At 43.0% G+C, this 25544-nt stretch overlaps 2 protein-coding genes across 4 annotated transcripts in view; one reads left to right on the plus strand and one right to left on the minus strand.

Moving 5' to 3' along the window:
- Nucleotides 1–12560, minus strand: part of LOC142572420 (pancreatic triacylglycerol lipase-like) — a 29823-nt gene extending 17263 nt beyond the window's left edge. Inside the window, exons 1-2 of the mRNA XM_075681520.1 lie at nt 11952–12560; nt 2341–2607 (exon numbers count right to left, since the gene is read on the minus strand). Coding sequence (XP_075537635.1) covers nt 2341–2607; nt 11952–12137 — 453 coding nt within the window. The 5' untranslated portion in view covers nt 12138–12560. The remainder of the gene's footprint in view (nt 1–2340; nt 2608–11951) is intronic.
- Nucleotides 12561–12830: 270 nt separating this feature from the next.
- Nucleotides 12831–25544, plus strand: part of LOC142587778 (RUN and FYVE domain-containing protein 2-like) — a 108854-nt gene continuing 96140 nt past the window's right edge. Inside the window, exons 1-3 of one of the 3 annotated variants that reach the window (XM_075699030.1) lie at nt 15153–15340; nt 18152–18294; nt 23351–23521. In XM_075699030.1, coding sequence (XP_075555145.1) covers nt 15267–15340; nt 18152–18294; nt 23351–23521 — 388 coding nt within the window. In that variant the 5' untranslated portion in view covers nt 15153–15266. Of the gene's footprint in view, nt 13017–15152; nt 15341–18151; nt 18295–23350; nt 23522–25544 lie in introns of those variants that run through there. The other 2 variants (XM_075699050.1, XM_075699040.1) reach the window with 2 other exon arrangements.

A 25544-nucleotide genomic window follows, 5' to 3' on the forward strand; every position in this document is an offset into this window, starting at 1 on the left:
TCGTCGGCGAAATGAAGCAGCTGTGATACAGAGAACACGCAAGAAGCACTGGCAATATTAGAGGAGTCAGAGTCGTCAACATGGTAACGCGACAAGCTGTCAGCGTCTTGGTGCAGGCGGCCAGACTTGTACACCACGGAATATGAAAATTCTTGTAGCCTCAAAGCCCATCGGCCAAGCCGGCCTGTAGGATCTTTTAGCGAAGAGAGCCAGCAGAGAGCATGACGGTCAGTGACTACGGAAAAAGGGCGACCGTAAAGGTAAGGACGGAACTTCGCAACCGTCCAGACAGCAGCAAGGCATTCTCGTTTCGTAATGGAATAGTTGCGCTCCGATGGTGCTAGGAGGCGGCTTGTTTAAGCAATAACGCGATCCTGGCCACGCTGACGCTGGGCTAAGACGGCACCTACGCCATGACCGCTGGCATCTGTACGCAATTCTGTAGGGGCATCAGAGTCGAAGTGGGCGAGAATGGGTGGTTAGGTTAGAAGAGTGACGAGACGAGAGAAGGCGGCGGCCTCTCTAGTGCCCCACGAGAATTGTACGCCTTTCTTCAAAAGATTAGTTAGGGTCTAGCAATTGTCGCAAAATCTGGAAGAAAACGACGAAAGTACGAGCATAGCCCTACAAAACTTCGAACGTCTGAGGCTTTCTTCGGAACCGGAGCCTGTAAATAGCCTCTTCTGTCTGTGTCTTTTCCACACGCAACATTCTGGTGGAGGTCAGCGATCCCCGTCCTCACCACGGAATTCAGAAGTGGTCGGCACACCGAGCTTGTCACCCTGCCTCCCGGTGACGCGCCCATCTCTGTAACGGCTTCGGCTTGTCCCACTGCTCCAATCGTCACGGTCGCCCCACATCGCGACCCAGGTGTGTTCTCTGGCCTGGAGGGCCAGGATGTTGACGACTGGATCAAACTCTATGAACACGCCAGTGCTAATAACAGGCGGGACCCAACGATTATGTTCGCCAATGTCATTTTTTATCTAGGCGGCACCCCACGCGTGTGGCACCAAACGCATGACGACGAGATAACCAGTTGGGACAACTTCAAAGAGAAGCTACGGGAACTGTTCGGCGACCCCATTGGGCGCAAGGCTGCCGCGAGAAAGGCTCTTGCGTCTCGTGCTCAGTCATCTACGGAGCCGTACGTTTCCTACATCCTCGACGTCTTAGCTCTATGCCGCAAAGCTGACGATGCTATGTCCGAAGCCGATAAAGTGTCACATGTTCTAAAAGGCATCGCCGACGACGCTTTCAATTTGCTTGCTTTCGGCAACGTCTCGACTATCGACGCCATCATCAAAGAATGCCGTCGCCTTGAACAAGCGAAGAGCCGCCGTATCGCAAACCACATCACGCGGCTACCCAGCACCTCCACCAGAATGTTGCGTGTGGAAAAGACACAGACAGAAGAGGCTATTTACAGGCTATTTACACTGGAGCCAGGCAGCCAGGCTGACACTCGCTCGCGCCAAGCGCACCGACCAACTTCGTCGTTCTCGCGGCGGCTCGTTTCTTGAGCATCGCTCGATGATATTGTAATAATATGAACGGACTAAATCCACAAAAAGGAAGGGTTCGGGGATTTAAATTTGCTGGTAGAAGAATTAAGCCACTAGAAATGTGGATAAAGAGCACACATTGACAGGAATGGCGCTCGTCCTCTCGATGTGTGCTTTTTGTCCTCGTTTTTTCGAGCCTTAGTCTTTGTACCAGTATCTCTGACTTACTAGCTCAACCAAAAGCTCGCGCTACATGTTTAAGTTTACGACTTACCTGTACAATGGTTTGGGTCCTGATACAACACTAGGATCGTGTGCGCCTAGGGGGAAGCTTTTCGTCCAGCCTAAATTCCATTTTTCACTGGCGTCACCCGAGGGCGAATGCACTGCATGATTAAACTGCTGTATTGGCCTATAGGTACTATAAATAACTAAGAAAACAAAACTGTTCCTTTTCAAAAGTACCTTTAATACCTTGATGGCATGAATCAAAATTCATTTTGTCTCTATGATTTTCTGTTAAATTGAAAATAGATTGAAAATACAGCAAGCTTATTTAGTGGTTTAGAACAGCGGTATACGTTCCTATAACCTTTAGAGTTGCCAAACTCAGTGTAAGATAGCATCTCGAGTGAAAGGGTTACGTGTGTATCCCTGCCATGCAGCATGGCGAACCACTTCATGCTAAGATTAAACTAGGATCTCATTTGTTTGTGTCTCTCTTCTTCCGTCCTCGTGCCTAGCAGCAGTTCATTCTTCGATCATAAACCAACTGGTATGAGAGAAAATTGACGCCACACGAAACAGAGCCCGTGGCGCATTGCGTTTGCCTCACCAGTCTGAGAAAGGCGTCCTTCATCTGGTTCAGGTAGCTAAGGTTGCCACTGCCGCCCAGGCCGTGTGCCAGGATCTTAAGCGGGGCACCCGGCCGGTAGGCCCTGGACAGGGTCATTCCGCCGGTGGCGTAGATGTCGAGCAGGTCGCTGCCGCTGCGCGAGTGCAGCCGAAACCTGGTGGCCAGCTCGGCAGGTGGCTTGGGCAGCAGTCGGATGTGCGCCAGCAGTCCTTTCTGGTCGAAACAGCCTACGACGTCGTAGCAGACCTGAGTGGGCAAGTTTCGCAAAAAAGCAGCTTCAGGAGCGCTGGAGCACATATAATACACGTCGGTGCCTTGAAGTGTATTTCCGCTTATAAGGGAAAGCAAAGGGTTAGCTATCTACTGACGTCCATAATTGTCCATAATTGTAATACCCCAGAAAGTGGATGGGAGAACTGCACCGCAGTAGCTCAATTGGGAAGAGCATCGCATGCGTAATGCGAAAAGATGAGATCGTTCCCCACCTGCGGCCAGTTGTGTTTTTCATCCATTTTCATTTCCATTATTTCATCATTTCATTAATTCGATTAGTAAGTACAAGTAATTCCCCTATGTTGTCCTTGGTGTCCTTGTTTGTTGACTTCTCATGATATATATATATATATATATATATATATATATATATATATATATATATATATATATATATATATATATATATATATGTATATATATAAAGCGAAGTCGCCCTTGTTGTAATTCCTGCAATCGCGGCTGAACTGCAGATTACTACCAGCGATGTCACATCCTCCTGGGACCCGATGACAGCTCCGGGGTATAGTTATTGGTTGAGTAGGGCAGTTAAACGTCCCAATGTAACACAGGGGCTATGAGTGACGCCCTAGTGGAGGTGTCCGGATTAATTTTGACCAACTGAGTTTCTTTAACGTGCACTTAAATGTAAGTACACAGGTATTCTGGCATTTCGCCTCCATTTATTTGCGGCGGCCGCGGTTGGGGGTCAAGCCCTCGACCTCGTGATCCGGAGAAGAACGCCACAGCTGCTATACGCGTCACCACGGCTGGTGGGTCAAAATGGCTCCTCCAGCCGGCTCTTATTCCGACTGATACATGCCACGAACGTGAAAAGCCAATTTTGTGGGCTTTTCACACCGCCCTAAGGAGCGATAGAAGATTGTCATCAGAGAGCAAGCTGTGACCATGATCTCGCAGAATTGCAGCTGCTGAAGGCTGCGGGAACGTTGCTGTTTGTGTAACCAACATGGCTGGAAGACCGCATGTGACTTAGCACTGAACATTCGAGTTTTTAATGCGAAGAATTCTTGTCGAATGGAGATCGGTTTTTCCTGCCGGGTATCTGGCCGTTTTGGTGGGCCCGTCTCAAAGGCAGTGCAGTCTAACACAGCGTCTCAAATAGTGACGTAGGATTGAATTTGGAGCGCACACTTGTTATCAAACGCCCAGATAAGGCTCGATGTGACCTTCAGACCCGGTAGAACACCGGTAAAACAATATGCAAACCCTTGTCGCTTGACACATCCACTCTTGGATTCTAGGCATAGCGCACCTGGGTTCTTCCACAAGCGCACATTGGCGTCAGAAAGGACGGAAAATGGTCTTACTTCTCCCTAACTGGTGGATCGACCAATACACTAGTGATGTCACTGATTAATACACGGTCAGAACCACTATCACTGAACCGATGGATATTGAGTAATTATTTCAATTGATGTACATACATGTGTAATTGTACACACATTAGTAGTGTAAAATTGTAAAAGTGTACGTAATCATCATCTCTAACAATGCAATGTGATATGAACATGTCATCTTCACAACTTCTGGTGTGCTCTTCGTTTCATATAACTATTACGGTTCGTAAGTGCCCCTACACTACCAAACAACAATGTTTCCAATTGCGTAGCGTTCAACTGGAGTTACGGCTGCCGATTTTGTTTTAAACTACACAGTGGAATAACCACCCATTGTCCTCTCTCTTCACGTTAATCATTTTCTCCCTTCCCCAGTTGGAAGATCCAACCGGGATCAGCTCCGATTAGCCTACTTGCATCTCCTTTATTTCTTTATTTTCTTAACGACAACAACATAACTTGGGCAAGAACCACCTACGATGATGGTCAATGTAAGCGAATAACCGAGCTCTTCTAGAAAGCCATTCGTTTTAATAAAAGGAGAAATGATACGATATTTGCGAATATTCATTTTTTGCGTTAAATGAAAGACGGGGACGTCTAAACCGTAGCTCAGATACTGGCAAGCCTCAGAGCGCCTTAAGTAATTTCATATAATAGCTTTCTACAGCCAATTTTGATTTCGTTTCTCAGGGGTTACTGCGTCGTGAAGTCATGGAGCAGAAGGTGGTCACGTGGCAGAGGACATTGCGACGTTTGGACTCTCGCTCCGGCTCGCGCTTGCTTATATGGCAAGGCAACGAGATTGTGTTTTATTCAAAGGCATAAATGCGTTCCTTCTGAATCAGTTATGCAGCGCAACAACAACAAAAAAAGGAGAGACAGAAAGAGGATACAGTGAAAGAAAAGTGTTTGTTGTTTTATTGCGTCATTCCGTGGAGAACAGAGCCGTTAACCAGCCCTCTGTAGCGGTATATAGGTGGCTATGCACACATGGTATGAGCCAGCCAGCCGTGCGTGTGTTGTCTCCAGCGGCGTGATCGCCAGGACGGCTGCTGTCCTCTTCCCTCCAGCCACCGGAGTCTTCTACTGCAGCCGCCACAGGGGGAGAGGGCGACGGGAAAACAGGAGGGCCGTTTTTACCGAGCACTCCAGCACAGCATCTGAGCTTTAACACTCAGATAACACTTCACACTTAACACCCTGCAACACTCAGTTGCTGACAGGTAGTCAGAGATGTCTCGTGGTCGCTCTCCCCTTGTCGCGGACACGTCCCAAAGCTCTCGTGCCACAGCACGTGCGTCTCAAAGAGCTACAATGTATAGTTGGCGTTCGGCAACGAACGTGCCCCGCTACTCAGTTGTGCGAAAGCACGTGCCTTTTGCATTGACGCCTTTGTATCGCCGGCGAAAATACGACCATCGTCGACACCGCCACCGACCTTCAATAAAACGGGCGAAATGGCGAAAGAAAGCTACATTCCCTTTTTTTTTTTTTTTACATAGGCAACATGTTGCTTAGCGCCGACCCTCCGTAGCGCGTACTGTCTGGCAAATTGCGCATAAAGAATCACGTGGTCTTCCTGGAACGCAGACTTCGACGCGACCCATCTGTGGAATTTGCGCCATTTTAACAGAAGTGCGTGTCTTCGGCTTATCGGGCTTGGTCGGATCAAGCTACCTCCGCACTTGCCATGCAATCAGTTATCGCAAAGGCCGTGCAGTCTGATGCAGCGCGTTTCCGTCGCTGGCATAATGAGAGAGAAATACCTGCTTCTTGGAAGCGACGTTGAACCGAGGCCGCCATCACGTAGTTAATTAAGACAGAGAGAGAGAGAGAGAGAGAGAGAGAGAGAGAGAGAGAGAGAGAGAGAGATGCCAAGCGTAAGCAACTGAAGCATGCTGGGCCATATGTGGAAAGCGCAACCGGCGTGATTTTACGAGATACCGTGTGAAAAGACCTATAGTATAGGCCTACTTTTTTTTTCTGCCTGCTCCTACAGCCCAATGGCTATGGCGTTGCGCTGGTAAGCTCGAAATTGCGGGATCAAATCCTGGACACGGCGGCCGCATTTCGATGGGGTCGAAATTCAAGAACGCTCGTGATGAAAATTAATCCGGAGTTCTCCTCTACAGGCTGCTTCAGAATCACATCTTGGTCACGTTGTGATTATGAGGCACGCCGCATATATAGTGGAGAGCTCCAGATCAGTTTTGACCACCTGCGATTCGTTAATGTGCACCTTAATGTAAGTAAACAAGCGTTTTTGGTTTTGGCGCCTAAAACCCCATAATGTTTTTAAGCGTTCCCCCTCCCCCCTTCGTGTGCGTGTGTGTTTAATGCTATAGTGCAAAAGGGCTATTTCCTATGCAAGAGTTGAGCGAATTGTCCAAAAACGTCATGAGCGTTATACAGGGTGTCCCACATAACTTGAGCCAAGAATTTAAAAATGAAAGGCGCGTCGGAAGCGAATTTAACCGAACGCATACTATTCGCAGTAGCCTATAGTAATTAACTCAGACAATTGTTTGTTTTCCCCTAACTCACTAATTAATTAAACTTAATTACCAAACATTTTAATTATAGGCTGAGGACCCCAAGCATGATACGCAGCTTTGTAGAGCTCCTTCAGAAACCACCGAACGAGTTGTTTCCTTTACGATACGTCTCACATAGTCCTTTTTTCCAGGTTGCAAAGAAAGCTCGCGAAATATGAAAAAAAGCCACGTGACGGAGCGTTTGCGCAGGGGTATCGTGCGGCTCTCAAGCGTGCGTTCGGTGAAAGAGGTCGGCTGCATCGTGACTGGCGACGAGGAAGCGGCAGGGCGTTCTTTATCTCATCGGCAGCGCTCGGCCAGAAGCATGCATTTTCGCCGTCATCCGACGGGAGCCGACCTTGTTCACCAAACGCACGCTTGAGAGCAGCACAATACCGCTGCGCAAGCGCTCCATCACGTGGCTTTCTTTATATTTCGCGGGCTTTCTTTGCAACCCGGAAAAAAGGACTACGTAAGACGCATCGTAAAGGAAACAACTCGATCTTTGGTTTCTGAAGGTGCTCTACAAATCTGCGTATCATACTTCAGGTCCTTAGCCAATAATTGCCAAAAGAAGTTGGGTAATATATATATATATATATATATATATATATATATATATATATATATATATATATATATATATATATATATATATATATATATATATATATATATATATTTCAGATACTGTCAATCCCAGCGGGATTTTTACAGGTTGGGCATATATTATACACTCACAAATAGCGATAAAAACAGGTTTACATGATTTCAACAATATTTGCAATCGACACAAAGCAGATTTACACATATGGTAGGAAATAAAACAAGGGTACATTTCATTTGGCAAAAGGGGCTGAAATTACATAGGCAAATACAATGCTCATACAGATTTCATTTTATACAATGACTTGAGTGGTGTTATTTCCGGCTAACGTAATCTAATTATTGCACAACAGCTCTTCTACAAGGGTTATAAATTTCGGCAACGATGTGTTAGTCGTTATGAAGGGGTCCAGGCTATTCCATTCTCTTATTGCAAGAGGAAAGAACGAATATCTAAAACAGTCAGTGCGAAATGCATATTCTTTAAGTGTTAATGAATGCTTATGGCGGGAAGGTCTGGTGTCAGCTAGGGATATATACAACGAAGTATTTATTCGTAATGCATTGTGTATCAATTGGAACAATAATTTTAGTCTTGCTAGCTTGGCGCGGTTTCGCAGAGTAGGAATACCGGCTTGTTTTAGCAGTTGGGTAGGTGAATCGCTATTCTTGTATTTGTTAAAGATGAATCTAATTGCCTTTCGCTGCACTCCTTCTAGTTTGTTAATAAGCTGTTGTGTATAAGGAAACCAAATTGTGTTACCATATTCGAGAACTGGGCGAATAAATGCGTTGTATGATAGCAGTTTAATTTCCGGTGGCGCAGCTCGAAGTCTTCTTCTGAGGAAGAACAGCCGTTTTAAAGCAGATGGTATGATACTGTTAATATGAGATTCCCATCTTAGGTCATGTGAAATGATCAAGCCAAGATATTTAAGCTCATGAACTCGGGTGAGCGGTATATTATTGATTGTGTATTCGAAGTCTGACCTATGACCTATATAATTTATTTGAAAGAAGGCAGAGAGGTCGGCCTGATCTAACGCGCTCTAGCCTGCTATACTCTGCACAGGGGGACGGGGAATGGGGACATAAAGGCGTGATGAGGGATGATGATGACAGAGGGATGCGCAACGGTGAAAGCAAGTTCAGCATCCTGATGGTAAACATTCAGAAATCTCATCCATGAAGCCACTATTAGGTTCCATATCAAGTCTGTAGTCACCAATTCAAGTGAAATTAAACATAAAGGCGCTAGAACGAAGCTGGTGTGTGGGCCTCCCCTGTGTGATCAGCGCAAGCGCCAAACAAAGTCTTTATAGCATGTAAAGAGCTGCGAAAAGCGGCTCCAGCACGGCGAGCACGTGCAGGGCACTTTTAGCGGCCGGATTCTCGAGACCGTCGAGAATCGCGCGCATTGACTCTATCAGGTGGTTCAGCATTTTCTGTACGCTTTCCTTCTCATTGTGTCCATCTCCTTGCTTGCCCGCAGTGCCACCGCTTTCATTGGCCTTATAATTCTCGGTTTCATGGAGCAGAGGACCACTAGGGCCCACTGGCATGGCCGTGGGCCTAGAGGGCAGCATAGGCCATTCCGTGTCTTTATCAGCCGGTGGAGGTTAATGTTTGCCGCGTGCTATCATCGACCTTGAATTAGCAGTAGCGCCGTTACCGTCCTCGATGCAGGCACAGGCAGAGGTGGTCGTGGTGCCTGTGCCCCGCTATGTACGTCTTCTGTAATAACTTTGTGACGCTTTTCTCGCGAGCGTTGGTCACTTTGGCGAACAGATTGAGCAGCCTCTTTACGTGAAGATTGGTCTCTTGCCATTTTTCGAAGAATACGAACTTCTTGTTTCATCTTCGGGCATTCCTTCGAAGTCGCTTCGCGAGAGCCAGTACAGTTGGGACATTTAAATGAAGATGCGTCACAGTGGGTGGTATTATAAGGTCTCCGCCGCAACGCGAGCAGGTGGCTTTAATTGTACAAACAGCGCTCACGTGTCCCATCTTGAGACATTTCCGGCACTGAACAAGCCTCGGAGAGAATGGTCGCGTACACGGTGTATCACGTAGCCCACTTTGACAGACACTGGTAATGTCGAAGATGCAAATATTAACTTGATACATCGGGAGTGCGCCAAGCAGTGAATCTCAAGAATGCGCACCGATGACTTCAAAAGACTCTTGAGGTCTGTAAGCTTGATTTCAAGCTCCACGTCGGAAATTACACCAGTCGTTGTCTCCTTCCCGTAAGTAATAAAGACGCGGACGGGGATTGCGCTTAACTGTGGAATGGTGTTTAACTTCGCCACGCCCAGTGGTGCCCTGGAATAGGGGCGCCAACCATGCAGGCCGGAGATCGGCATCAACCAATAGAAGATGAAGACATCCGGCCCGACCGCTGAATTACTCTTTCTATGGCAATAAAGTTTACTTCTTCCTCCTCCTCCTCCAGTATTGCGGAATTTTTCACATACATTGTCAGGATGTTCTTGCGAGCGTTGGTCCTGATCTCGTTCATTTGCCCAGGGGTCACACTTTCAAAATATTCGGTTAGAAACTACCTGCTGAGGGAGTTCATGCTGTATGACGGCGAGAGCGACACGTAAGAAACCAGGAAGGATTCTTGCTCACTCTGATTCGATGGAGTCGTCTCAGTCGACATACGGCGCGTCGTCTTCATACGGCGGCCCATGGCTACGGTGTACTCGCTGTCAGAGTCCATGGCTTCTGGTGTTGAGCTCTTCCAGGAATCGAGCTGGTCCGAGCTTCCAAAGGCACGTCGTCCAAAAATGAGCGATGAAGTAGACAACTGACCTTGTTCAGGTGGTCGTGGGAACATCTTGCTCATCCTTGATGAAATGACTCTCACGAAATGGCAAAAAGGTAAAGAATTGCATAACAACGAGAGGCCCGGAGCACGAGTGAGCTCTGGGCACTTCTTACGTAATAATTAATTAATTAATTAATTAATTAAATAATTAGTTTAATTAACTAATGGGTTATGGTGCAAACAAAAATTGTCTGAGTTACTATAGGCTATAGTATGCGTTCGGTTAAATTCGCTTCCGACGCACCTTTCATTTTTAAATTCGTGGCTCAAGTTATGTGTGACACCCTGCATATGCTTGAATTTGTTAACTTCAGATACAGGTTGTAATGATAACTGGTATTATTGCAATCTTTATTATGCGGTTCTGTATTTGAACACGCATGTTTGTGCTTGGTACCTATACAGGTGCGTTCAGTGTACACACATCACGCAATTAAAATTGCTTCCTGGGTTATTGGTACGTTCTTGTTTCCTCTTTTTTATTAAGCCGCGAATTCGCTATAATTTATAACCTAGCTTAAGTAAACTACGAAGAAGTACCAAATTTACGATACAATACTACATCTAAAAAAAACAATAAAACATATCTGTTCAAAAATTTCCTTGAAGAACAACCACCAAGGAATTCACGCGGGGCGCCGGACCACTGATTCGACCCGCCGACGGATATGTGACGTGGCTTAGATGCTACGAATATTCGCGCCACATTGTGCTCGTCCGTTGAGTGAATCCAGCTTTACACAGAAAGCCAGTTTTAACAGATATCGTTATCGAGAGTGAAAACGCTGCGTGGATTAGTATTACTGTATACACACCAGTTGTTGTCTGTAACGAAAAGACGCAAGCAAATGAAGTTTCTTGTTTGCCCATGAATATACAGGGTGTCCCAGCTAACTTCATTTAGCCAGAGTTTAAAAATATGCAAATGTCACGTAGCTGGACAGAACAAAGGTAATGTTGTTTGCCGTCGCTTGGAGATACTCAAACGATTTTTTTCATTCCGCCTAGTTAGATAATTATTCTTAATTAATTAATCAACTTCTCAAAAATTATAATTAGATGAAAAGTGTCAATGAGAAAATTGTTGAGCGACATGAAAAACTTCCGATACGACTCTCTGTTGTTCAATACGTGCCACATAAAAGTGTTTTTCCGCGCGTTCAAGATGCTCGCGAATACACGCGAAATTGCCGCGCGACTGGCCGTTCGAGGCACTTTGCGTGTATTCGCGGGCTCCTTTCGCGCGCGGAAAAACACTTTTATGTGGCACGTATTGAACAACAGAGAGTCGTATCGGAAGTTTTTCATGTCGCTCAACAATTTTCTCATTGACACTTTTCATCTAATTATAATTTTTGAGAAGTTGATTAATTAATTAAGAATAATTATCTAACTAGGCGGAATGAAAAAAATCGTTTGAGTATCTCCAAGCGACGGCAAACAACATTACCTTTGTTCTGTCCAGCTACGTGACATTTGCATATTTTTAAACTCTGGCTAAATGAAGTTAGCTGGGACACCCTGTATGCCATGACGATGGCAGCTAAGATGAACATTGCCTTGAATATCGCTGCCCATGTGATGGGTGAAAATCTATATTCAAATGCACTGTGCGAAGTGATGTGATATGCGGCAACATTTTCTCGCAGTGTCGTAACACGGGCACATCAACGCTAATACATGCAATGTAATCTTCTATCTGCTCTGTTTTCGCTTGTTTCGGGTTTTAGCCGGTTATTACGCTTTCTTTTTCTTTCTATATCTTTCTTGCTTTAGAAGAGAAAGCGTACGAATTAAGTCGAAACTATCACATACGTTTACCGTAGGCGGAGTTTTGCTACATATGCAGTCGATAAATAGCGAAATTGTACTGCACAAATGCGCAAGCAACTACTACTTAAATCTGTGAATATTTAGGCGTAATTAACTTATTAAGGAATACTCTGTCGGGCCTGTCTTGATTTTTCCCCCACCTCTTACCTTGTCTTTATGAGGCATCTGCTGACTCATGACATATTCGATGTTTTCGTGAATCACTTCGAAGTCCATCACCGTTCCCTCCGCAACGCTGCTCTCTTCAGCAAGCGCTCCTTGTCTAAACCGCAGGCACACAGTTGAAGACAGAATAAGAACTACATTAACATACGATTGCCTAAAGAGCTGCATCTTCTATTTCGAAATACGTGACACAAGCTTGCTTCACAACGAAGCGACTTCCCTACACAAGGTACTGGAAGTGACTGAGCGCGTTCTGCGTCTTGCAAGCCGAAGAAAACTCCGGGGGTTAGGATTTGTCGAAAGCATTCGATTCTTGCAACTGATTTCAGCTTTGGTCGTTCTCTCTCTCTTGTGTATGCGCGTTGCGGAGGTGCACAGAGCTCAGTACTTTGAAAGCACGTCTTGAAGCATAAAAGGAGAAAAGCAGATGAAGTTTGAGGTGGTCCCTTCCGTCTTGTTAGCGTTTCTCCCTTTTTCTACCGAGAAAGCCAACGGGTGGGCAAACCCGAGCTAACCATTAAGGCGGGAACGGTGGGGGCTGTGTTTAGATGGGCGATAACGGCTTTGTCGAATTCCAGGAATGCCTGCTGTACGGTACCTGCGGTCAACGAGAAAGAGCCACCGCTGCTGCTACCAGGCCATCAGGCTTCCAACCTCCGTGCTTTTAGGTCACGGATTGGCAGGGTAGAAGAAATCGCTAACTTTTCTATGCATTTCCAGGCACCACTTCATAAACACACGAAGAACTCAAATGTTGCGATCTTGTTTATTGCTTTGGAAGTTTTGGTTTTCGTTTCTAACAATCATTCAATCATTTTGATATCAAAACCAAGCTAGCCGAGCCAAATCAATCCACAACTGTCATGGCGGCTTCTACAGTGACCAGCTTTGTTGATACTGGTGAAAAAACTAATGTTGTGAAAGGTGACAGATCTACCAGCACCATTCCCGTAATCAGTACCGGTGGCCATGCGTCTGCTAGCGAAAGACATCCAATTTTTCTGTTGTCAGCGGATTACAGCCGCCGTGAAAAGTACTATCGACCAAGTAAGTCCGTCACCCATGTATCGGAACGGAACTTCGATTTCAGCCTGCGTTATTTGCGAAAATATTTGAGAGGGGAAAAGTTCTGTTTTCTAAACGAAAAGTTTCATTGCACTTGTTACCGTGTGAAGATCACATATATACATAATGAATCGCGGCTAACATAGTGAGTCTATTAGCCATGGTTCTGACGAGCTGCAAACTTGGTGGGTGTTTTCTCTGAAATACTGTGCATGTGCATAGTTCCGTGCGAAGCGTGTTACGCTATCATCGCTTAACCGTTTGTTCATTTTCGTGATTCAAGATGGTTTTTCACTATCTTGTTCTCCCCAACTGCAGCACGAAATGATGTTCGAACAATCAAGGGACGCATGATGTGCTATCTCGCGGTGTCTGAATACTTCTGTTTACGTTGGCAGTGATGCATATGGCATTAACTCATACCTCATATACACATTCGCTTAAGTGACAGAAAAAATGCCAAGTTGGTTTAGCTCGCTATTTAATGCCGCCGTCGTTTAGTGTTTTAGCATAAAGGCTACAGGATAAACAGAACCATTGCAAAAGCGCATTATGCAACTGCTTGGACTATAAACCTCTGCCTTCCGCACTTAATGAACCGCGGACAATGTTTCTTCCTTCTACAAATTATGCTTTGACTCGTGCTGAGGTGTGAGTTCATTAACTGTTTTTGACAAATTGCCACTTGTTTTGAAATTTGTTCCCATAATATTTTGTAAACGGACATTGTATGTCACTATGTGTCCTGTGTCTTGCTCATTCTCGGTATGTTTATCATGCGTTCACTAAGTGGTTTGAAGTTACGTGGTATTGAATTTCAGATTTTTCAGCGTACCTTTGTCATCTTTAATACTTTCTTGCCACGATATCTGTCCATCGTGATATCACAGAGCACTGACCGGTGCTCTGTGACATCACGTATCTGAACTAATCGCTCATAATTTCTTGCCATAGTTTATTGATGTTTCCTGCTTTCTTGGAACTGCGTTTTAACGACCTAATTTGTGTACAAGCGTCACCTTTGATGTAGCATTTATCGGATACGCTGGTTTCTCGCTGACCTTGCCAACATTTCAGCTGATCTACATGTTAACTGTATCGTTTCAGTGACCCATGTGCAAATGTTAGATTGGTCCTGCATGAGAACTATATCGTCATTTCTTTTTCTCTTTCTTCATTTAACCAAAAGTGTTAATGTAGTGCCTCGTTAAAGCTGGTGTTGCTACTCATATTGTCTTCAAGACTGCGGTACAGAATTACTGTGCAGGCACCATTCGCGCTGTCATGAGTTCCTTTCCTCTGTGTTATTTAGAGAGCAGTGTGCTATGAAAAGTTTTGCTTGTTACCTGTAAATGGCTTGCACGCTGTGCTGTGTGCGTGTGTATTCCAATGCTGACTGTGGTGTTGGGATCATGTTGGCCTTGTCATCTATCAGGCCAGCGTTGCTTTGCTCTCGATATTTATTTATTATACATACTTTCAAGGCCCGAAGGCACTACACAAAGGAGTGGTACGTAACAAGGCCAAGTGATATGCAGACAATGGTATAAGGAAAAAAAAAAAAAAAACGTTAAGCGATAGCTTGGTAGACTGCTGTTTTGAATGAAGGTGTATCTGCGATCTGAATGATAGAAGTAGGAAGGTGGTTCCAGTCGACGCTTCTGCGCGGTAAAAACGAAGCATGATACTTGTTCGTTCGGCAGGATGGGACAGCAACTTTATATCTGTGGTCAGAACGGGATGAAACGTAGAAAGGTGGGGTGATAAGTTGTTTCTTGAGCGCGTGGTTAGAGTGATAAACCTGTGGAATAGGCAAAGGCGAGCACATTTGCGACATAATGATATGACACTTCCACGTGTGGCCTGCTACGTCCGCGAGCGCGACGCAGCCGCGCTCGCGGTTCACTTGTTTACCGTAGTGAATGATCTATCGGCGTACTGAAGAAATACGAAGTAGAGGCACATGCGGTCTCGTGTTCGTAATCGCTTTATTCTGATCCACACTGTGGCCGCTCAGCTGTTTGGCGCGCAGACTCGCCGCGCTACGTAGCAGCGCGACCCGATCGATTCTTTCTCCCGCTTCTTCCCTTCCCTCCCGTTTCGACGGCCTTGTTTTCTTTTTCTCCGTCGGACGTTTCCATACTGTGTCAGAAAGGAGGAGCCATGTTGGTAGTTCCGAGAACCGCCGCTCACCCGTACGCTCCTTGAACGAGGGCTGCGATTGTTGCGTATATGCCGACTTCGCAAAGCGCCGCTGACACTCGTAGCCCGCTCGGCGAAGACCATCCCGAGAGCGCCGAGCTATCGTATCCTTGTTTCCTAAGCGCTTGTCGGAAATTCAAAATGGCAGGTAGGGAAGTCTATCGCCCGCAGTTGCGGTTTTTGTTGCGGTGCTGTATCAAATTTGCCGGCATCGTTCGTTTCACTTACCTGCATTAATCGTTGTATTTACCGCTAGTGATTGTTTCATTTACAAGCGTTAATTATGTCATGCGTCAACACCATCAGGTGTGATCGGTCTCTGCGCGCGTGTGACGATTCGTGCAAGCAACTTGCGCTAGGGTGTTTCCCAACAACACACAGCTAAGGTTCTTGTTTATGCAAAGTAAGTTGCGTTTTACTGAAGCCTGTTGCTACATTCTCTGTTTGATGTGAATGTTTTCGACTGGTGTAGCAGAATTATTTGTAATCCAATCCCCATTTGTAACGAATTAAAAAAGAGCAATGAACTTTAAAAAAAAAAAAGCAATCTTGATCTGGGAGTAGGAAAATAAGTGACTTCACTTGTTCAGTCAGTTATTTTAACCTCAAATATCATTGTATTTGATCAGGCATGTTGTCATTAGTGAACATGACCACAACGTCTAGTACATTTCCATATGTTTGTATATGCTTCACAGCTACTGCTTCACAAGTCATTATACATGAAATCAGCATGTTGTAAATGGGGAGGGGGTCTTCATCTGTGTGCTAAATGTGGCCTATCTACTAGAGATGAGGTCACAACCATTGTCTTTGGAAAATGTTCACATCAGTTGGCATTGACTTTTGTATCGTTCTGCATAAGCAAAGGAAACCCATTTCGATAAACACATCCCTTCTGTCATGGCTCCACTGCATTGGTTACTTCTGGAAAAGTTTTGCACAAAGTGCAATTTAGCGGCACAGAATAGTTTGTTTTCTATAATTTGTTTGCTTGCTAATCATGCTGATTACAGGTACAATCGCAAGGAGAATTCTGGAGATCATAAATGAAGAAAAAAAATGCAGCCTAGATATCGAGCAGGAAATAAAATGGTACAGCCCTGGCTTCACGTTTGACCACTGCAATGCACTGACAAAATTTTGAATTTTTTGTTGATGCTGCGGTCTCGAAACTTTTGCTCATGAGGGTACATTTTGATGACTATGCATTACACACATGCTGTGCCTATAAGCTACTTTACTTTGTTGATTTTGTCCATATTTCATTAGAATGATAAACAGTTTGATGATGCAATCTGAAAGTTCATTAATAGCACTTAACAAAATGTGTTAATATGGTTGATGTGATGTCTGATATATTTAAGCCCACTGGTTGACTCATTATTTGACATAAGACAATTTGTGTAAAGTATGCAGTGCTAAATTTATAAAATCCTACGTACAGAATAATTCTTAATCACTTCTTTTTAACATGCACATTTGTGTCATAGAGTATCATCATTATGCTAAGAAAAGCAGCTGATTCTGTAGACATGTACAAGTGGGGACTGATCTTTCTGCATGTTTGTTGCTTGTTGTCATTCATTTCTCAATGTAATTTCTTGCTCACTTGAGTTTATGTACCACATACCTGGCAAATTTGCTTGATCAATTAAAGGGTCCCTAAAGAGAAAAATCAGTTGAGCTGTGGTGGTAAGTTACACTTCTATAATGCAATAAAAGTCACTCTAACCATGATAGGAGGCATGGTAAGTCAGAAGAAGAATTTAAAAAATATGAAAGACAGGTGGCGATGACGCCTTGAAGTTCCCGCAGCAGCATGGTGAGACATCATGGATTTTGATAGTTTCTTCTCGGCTGCAGCTAATTTTTATTGGTGAAGATAAACTACATTGTTCTCTAAAGAAGCCAAAGAGTCCACTTAGAAAGTTTTGCAAACTTTTGCGTAACCACAATGACCCAAATATGTTAAAATACTCAGAAATATGTGGCATCCCACGGACGTACTGGTGCTGGGACTTCCGTGCGAAATTCAAAAGTAGAATTTCGGCCTTCATTTTCTAGCTATTAACCTCTTACCAAAAAACTAACAAAAATGGAATTTTGAATTAATACATTATCAATCTAAACTGATGTAGTGTTTCTCTTTGGTGTCCCTTTATAGCTGTGTGACTGAGCTATTTCCACCTTGCACTTGGATTAAGTGGTGACCTCAGGAAACGTGTTTCAGGCATATTTTTTGGAATGGGGTCACCCAACATCTTTGTCCATTGAACACTCTGTGACACCTTTGCTGTTGTCGTAGTGAAAACACTTACACTTTGGTTTATCCATTTAATTGATGAGCACATAGAGAATTTTTGGCTGTGATTGTGAAGAATGCTCATAACATGGCTTATTATGCACCTCCGACACAAGACAATGTTCATGCTGAAAATACATTAAAAATACATTGCCAGTGGTTGCTTTACTGGCTGCCATGCCATCAGTGTTGCCACCTGCACTTTGTGACAGTCTTAGTTTCTGCTAATTGCTTATATCCAATATATCATCTGTTTTAAAAATTTGGCTGAACTATCTGGCTAGAAGCATCAATATTGTAGGGTTGGCTTCCGGCTGCCATGTGCACATCTGAATGTAGAAGTATGCAAAAGTATATTCAGAGTAACACCATGATATTCTCTATAGAACCAGGGTCAATGAAGTTCATCTAATGTGTCTGTGACGTTACTTTAACCTTCTGAACTTGCTTTGGCATACCGAACACCTGGTGTTATTGTTGTGTCAGATATGACAAGGGAACACTGATAAAATGTAAACTCACCTTCAATTTGCCCTGCTTGCCACATCTTGTATTTCTGCAACATTTCTGCTTGCTTTGTGCATTTAAAATCCTTGACATGCTCCCTTAGCCGGCCGATGGCCAAGGACACGATCTACCTCTGCAACTTTCGAGTCTCAGTTGACGGGGAGTGGTTGTGCCTCAAGGAGCTTGCTGATGTCCAGTTTGACACCCAGAAACCCCTTGCAGTCACAACTCCTTATGCCTTCGAGGGTGTGTGCTTCATTTGGACCCTGCCTTTGTGCTGCACTCTTCTGTAGCACTGCAGCAATGTAGTTGCTGTCTTTATTTGATCGGAGTTATCCTGGGTGTGCTATCGCTATTTTCATGATTAGCTTAATCCTGCTGTCTTACCACTTTCATGTGTGAGGTTTTAACAATACTGCATTCTGATAGTGAGAGTTCAGATAAAGGGAATACTTCTGTACCTCATGTTGTAAATTGCATTTTTTTATGGTATGTCTTTTCTATAACATTATTTTCTAGCTTATTTTTTCTACTAGTTGACTTATGTCTGTATATTAGGGGTGTGCGAATATTCGAAATTTCGAATACGAATCGAATAATTTCTTTCTGTTCAATTAATATTTTATTTGAGAATTCACTATTTGAAATTGGCAAACATTAGTTTCTGTTCAGATATTGAGTAATGTATACCTGCCGTTAATGCAGTACAATAAAAAAGACCTACGTTAAATGAGACTGGCAGATGATTCCGCTGCAAGAGAACCATGGTTGCTGTGCAGATGCACCAATTCCTGAACAAACGCGTAATGTGAATTACTTCTGTACAATAGTATCCGGTGGATACATAAGTATGCCCGACTTAGGCAGTGTACGAATGTGTTGTCTCAATTCAGGCAACTCACTTCATTATTTTGCCAATCTCACCATTTTTGGAGAGAAACACTAAGTGAGCTTAGACTAATAAAGTATCTTTTAAAAACTATTTTCATTAATTTCACGATAATAGGTTGGTTGTTAAAAAAGAAAATGAAGGTCAATGTTCTATTTTTTTTATTTTATGCCAAAACCCTAGTGCCGGTTTGTCTGTGTTGGGTCATTAATTTCCAAGTATTTTTTCATATATGGGCCATGTTGGCTCCATAGAAGTACCTTTAACCTCACAAATTGAATTTTTGTTTCCTTTAGAATACAGTGCGCTCTACTTTTACAGATACAAAATTAACTAGGACCTAGCAGATACTATCAAAATCCACAATATCACGGCGAAGTGGTGTGGGATCCTCAAAGTGGCGCTGCCACCCATCTTTCATTTTTGCATCTTTTCTGGCTAGCCTTTTCTGTTGGTAAGAATGCCTTTTTTTGGTATGGTAAAAAAGTTGTGAAATCATTTTTTTTCTTTAGTGTCTTTTAAAATTATATGCAGTACTGTAGTACTTATACTTATATCCTTCAAACACACCACGTGCACGTGGTGACATGCTGTTTATTTTTTACATTGTCTTTGCCATGGTGCATCTGATACAACCACCTTTCAGTTGTTTCTTGCATACAAGCTTTTCCAGTGGTTTACCATCCAGTTGTTAACAGCCATTACATGTAGTGAATACTAACATAAGTAAGCTTTTTTTTTGTCAAACAGAGAGTCCATGTAACCTGTATAATTGAGCTTGTTTAGAAATTTGAAATATTTTATATTTGAGTCGATATTCAGTTGTAGTTTTTCTCTTATATTCATGTTTGTTCAAAAATTTCGCTATTCGGACACCCCTACTGCATGTGCTCTCTTTTAATATCTGAGAAAATGTGCATATTTCTCTGCATATCTTCATGTATCTTGTCATTTATGTAGGTACGTTTGGTGTTATGGTGCACCCACAGTAGTAAAGACAGAACATGGAGACAGTGAATGCTAATCGGCTGACGAGGAAATGATTCCATTTTTTTGTTGAAAGATATGTGTATAAAACAATCAAACTCTCTATGGTGTCTTTATGGCTTACTTCATTCATTCATTCATTAAGTTGGCCTATTACTGCTCATGTTATGCCTTCTTGGTCTGCATTTTGGCATTTTGCCTTCATATCAACTTGTACTAGTTCTCATGCTGCTAACGTTTACTTGTTATGTGTGTTGCTTATTGGCCTCTGCTTTCTGCAGAGGTTCATTTCTCTTCTGCTAATTTAATTCATGGGTATCAACTATGGAGATAGGCTTTTCTCTCATTCAAGTAATATTATTCATTCATTGTGTGGTATTTCCCTGAACATTGAAAGGTACAATATCTTCTGAGAACTGTTGCGATGTTATTGTAAAAACTCTCTCAAAGTCTAGTAGCTAGTCTTTACTACCAAGCACAGCATTGCTGTGTTCAAAGTTTTGGAAGAAAATGGGAGGCTACTAAATGAATGATCAACACAGTGTTGTGAAAAAAATTCGTTGCAACAATACCTTGGTTTGGGCGAGTTGGTTACTCTTGACAAGTCTTCATAGAAACGTGCTAAAGACGGAGATAAAAGGAACACATATGACATGTAGGCTGTGCGACAGTAGGCTGTGTTCCTCAGAAAATCATAATTTATTGATTCTAAATGCAAAGCAGTTCTTGTTAAAGAACAATATTTGGCACCTATATATACCATAAGCGACAGCTTTAGTGCCTGTTATGGTCACCTAAGAAAGCATTTTTAATGCCTGGGTATCTGGGCTCTAGTTACAAGGTCTTAGGAAACCTAATTTTTATCTAACAAAAAGACAATTTTGTAGGGACATTGCATTCATGTGTAGTGCTACTCCAGCTTCCAACTGCATCTCCTTGTAACAAAGTGGCAAGACAACTGTTGTGTAAAGGTGTCCATTTTTCGATCGCAGGTTGCGTAGATTGACAGTCTTAGAAATAAATGCAACAAGAATGGCAATGATAGGGGGTATGCAGTCCAATGTTGTTCATTCAAGACTTTTGAAAATACAAGAAAGTAAATGCATCCCCTCAAATCAGATTTTTCAGTCTCCTGTCCCCATTTCTCTCACCCACTGATGTAATCACTCGCTGCCAATGGCAAGAGCTCGAAGTGCCTATGTAATGGAAGTTTGCACTCCATGGTTGCCTACATGTTCTATGTTCACGGACTTTGTTCTATATCATTGATGGTGCTGTTAACCATGGTAGCAATCTACCTTCGCACATTGTAGTATATTTTATGGTTCCCACTGGTTGAGCATCCTGGGACTGCGCATTGTCTCTTTTCTTTCATAGCCTGCGCAGGCAGTTCAGCACAGCACAGTGAACAAAAAAAGAACAGGGTTGTGGCAACAACTTGCACCGCGGGAACAAATCACGAGTGTATTGCACGGGCAAAATGAGGCAACGAGGTGACAAGGCTACTCTCGAGTGAAAAGAGAAAATTTTGTGTGAACTACTCATGCTCGCACTTGTCCCTAACGTAGAGCGATGCTTAGAGGCCAGAGGCTACCAGAGCCAAAGCCAGGACCTCTATTGTGTTTTGTAGATGGGATGCCTTTTTATTTTTATTTTTAACGGTCGTGTCTATTTGTTGTAATATAAGAAGTACAGCGCAAAAGAAAAATAAAGCCAAATTGTAATATGTCATATTTTATATCAGTGCAAAGGTTATCTGCAAATTTGTTTTTAATCAATCTTGGACGAGCAAGTGGTGACGTCGATTATGCTGCTGGTGAGTGCCACTGGGCAGTGATGGGGTTGGCATTGATGTAAGGATTTGTTTATGTGATTCAAACATTAGATGTTTTGATACCTGTGCTTTGACCTTCACTAGGAGCATCTCCAACTAATAAAACGACAGTTTCTTGAAACATGTTTGAGAGCCCCTTTGAAAACTGAACTGTTTGCATAACCTTATTTTGCAAATCTTCATACATTGCCACTGTTTATCAAATGCAGTTTTTGTTTAAAAGACATCTTAAAATTTGCAGTTGTTTGGTGGTGTACATATTAAGAAAATGTGCTTTAATGAACATGGGTTAAAACCAATTTGTCAACTTGATATTTTAGCCTTTTTGTCACTTCAAACGAGCAGTTCGTCATGCTTCTTTCACATGGTTGATCTCTTCACCCACTGTTGTTATTTGAGAGTTTGATACGATGCAAGTCTCCACCTGGTTAACCACTGATTTTATTGCATTTAAGTGTACCTTCAAAGTGCAATATTGTCGTTATTTGATGATGTCTTCATGAGCTCTATGTAATGATGACAAGCAGAAAACTTAGACAAATTAGGTAAAGTATATGAGGAGTGGTTTGCTCAAACATTTTTTTGTTACCCCCTTAACTGCCATGACAAATTTTGAATTTTTAAGAGTGTGGAATTTTTTTTAGGCCTGCATATCTTGTGCCAATTTCTTTAAAAAAAATATGATACCAAGAATGCCTATTGCATTTGTACAGGTCTTGCTGAAAAAGAAAAGTGAAAGTCGTTATGTGCTATTTATTTGTCAGAATTACAAGAAACTGCACATATACGCGTGAGCAAAAATAATGGAAAGTTCACAACGAGCTATCTCATCATTGGCACCAAAGGAAACTTGTGATGATGAGTTGCTTCATCATTGGCAGTTAAGGGGTTAAGGAATATTTCCTGAATTGTTTTTTTGTTGTCATGTGCTTTGTCATGTGTTCATCTGTTCTTGCATTCCTGGAAAGAGTGTTTATTTTGGTTTATCGGTTTGGTGACTGTATTTTATTTTTATGGTTTGATGATATGGAGTTACTATTTCATGATGGTTGTCAAGCATGAGAATTGAGAATTCCTGAATTTTCGAGAAACTTAGGGAATTCTGAATATTTCAAAAGTTCAGGAAATTTCAAATAGCTTGATCATGAAAGCACCACTGTAACATGCAGCCTAGTCACAGAAGCTGTAATGTTTGTTGGGCATTGGTGAGTGCTTTTATGTGTAATTTAGGTTTAACAGTACTTCTTTATTAGTGTAGCGAAAAGTGATCAGGGGACGACTGCTGCTGGGTAACATGTGACAGAGTAGTTGCTAGGAACAGAACATACATAACCGAAATAGAGTCATAGTTAGTTCATATTGTGAGCACTTCTGTCAGTGACCTATGCATGGTGTCTGAGAGTGTTTTTTGACCTCATAGAAGGGGTTGGTTGTTAGACAGTTTGGATGTGACCCGCTGTTTTGTTTTTCAGGTACCGACTTTTCTTTCAGCATTTGGTGGTGGTGCTTAGTACATCACAGTTATATTTTGAACACTATCTTCATTCTTTCTTTTTCCATTTCAATGTTGCTGATCCCTGCTTGAACTCCAGATCGAGATCCTGTGGCTATAGAGCGCTCCAACCTGCTGAACTTGACAAAGTTGGTTGTGAAAGAGCTCATAGAATCATCGCTGAAGTTTGGGCGTATGCTCGACTCGGACCATCCTCCATTGCAGCATTTTTTTATCCTGCTTGAGCATGTCCTGAGACATGGCCTGAAGCGTAAGTGCGACTTTTAGCTTTAAATAATGTTAAAATTACTCACTAGTAAGTATTCTCAGTTTGGTGATGCAGTCACACAGGCATTTTTGTCGTAACAAGGTACGGTACATTGCTAGCCTGACTCAATGAAGTGCCTTTTCCCCCTGCACATAACATATATGGTTGCAGTTATACACCTCAATGCATTAACGAGCTCTAAGTTGCAATCATATTATCCTACTGCAATATGACGTACTAGTTTTCTGCTACTAACTTAATTTCAGTGTATTTAATCTGTACAGTATATTGATGTGTTCATCAACAGCATTGAACAACTGCTCTTTCTTGTTGTATATAGCATAAAGTGCATAAAAGACGAATGTAATTTGGTTTATTGCACTTTGTGGTAATGCGAGCTTTTATTCAGAGAACATTAAATTTAACATCGACACATGCACAGCTTATGTAATGATGCGAACATGGTGTAACGTTATGTCATTACAAGTCGTTTGGAAGTTCTTTTCTGCTTGAACTTGCATTTCTTAAAGATATTCGATTTGTCATAGCTTCATTTGAAATATTAGCTAAATGGAAATATTTCCTTTTCTTGCCGTGTGCTTGTAGTTCAGCAACTTTTCTACCCACCTGGTAGACATAAATATGCTGTATACTGCAAAAATACTACTGCAGAAATGAGATGTTGGTTTGAAGGTTACTGCACAAACAGGATTTAGGAAATACTTTTTAATGACCAGCTGCATATTTTTGTTAGAATACGCTTGTGTTGAAAGTAATTAACCGTGGTTATACATGTGTACGCAAGGTAATAAAAATTGTGGCCACATAGATTCTATGAAAAAGTCCGTAAACCTACAGTCGTTCCAAGTGATTAGTATTTCTTATGTTCATTTTTTAAATATATGTTGCTCTGGCATGAACAATGTCAGTTTGACAAGCAAGTGCGCGCATACATTTCCTTGTGTTACTCAGGATATTTGCTTTCTTAATTATAGCTGATTACTTACTTAGCTAGCAATGATCATATTCTTAAATATTGAATACCTGAGTTATGTTTATTTGAGAAAAGTTTAGAGTGTAATCACAAACATCAAATTCAATTCTTTATACTGCACTTCCTTTTGTGTAGTCTTTTATGTTTATTTTTCCTACAATGAATAGAAAGCGTTAGTAGCTGGACAGTGGCACTGCAATGGCCACCTTGTGCATAGAGATGACAATGTACACGGTCGTCCACTTCCAATTTGAACACGGCTCCGAGTGGCCGGCGAGGCCGGCGCTCCGTGGAGCGCCGCTCGTGGGCGCCGGGGTAACTAACGCGCCGGTGCACTGGCAGCCACAAGCGTGGCCGCAGCCGCGTCGTCTGCTACAGCGCGCCTGCACTAGTGTGTGCTGGTGGCTGAGGCCACGCTTGTGGCTGCCAGTGCGCCGGCGAGCTAGTTACCCCGGTGCCCACGAGCGGCGCTCCGCGGAGCGCCAGCCTAGCCGGCCACCCGGAGCAGTGTTCAAATTGGAAGTGGACGACCGTGTACTCGAATGCTCTGTGAATGAATGAATTCAACTTTTTTCCTTGTGCAACATTTTTATCGAAACAACAGGGCACCAGTAACTTTTGATACTTGGTATCAAGAGTTACTGATACCAGTAAGTCTTGATACTTGGTAAACAGCGTAGGCTGCTCCGACTCACAATGTCACGCTGGAAGAGTAACTGACAAGAATTTTCTGACTGGTCAACATCGAGGCCTCACATTGTTGGGGCCAACATATAAGACACGAAATAACCCAATGGGTAAGACGTATAATAAAGTTTGTCCATGGCAAAACCAAGTGCAGCACGGAATGCAAGGACGCAGAAGAAAATATGCACACAGCACCGAGTTTCAACTGTGCGTGTGTCTTTCTTTCTGTATCATCATCTTCCATGCTGTGCTCAGTTTTGCCATGAATTACGAACTCACTCAAGCCTCCATCCTGGAAATATGTTTGTTCACTGAGTGCTTGAGAGCAGTGTGTTAGCTGTATGC

The sequence above is a fragment of the Dermacentor variabilis genome, chromosome 1 (genome assembly GCF_050947875.1).
Source record: "Dermacentor variabilis isolate Ectoservices chromosome 1, ASM5094787v1, whole genome shotgun sequence".
Lineage (NCBI taxonomy): Eukaryota > Metazoa > Arthropoda > Arachnida > Ixodida > Ixodidae > Dermacentor > Dermacentor variabilis.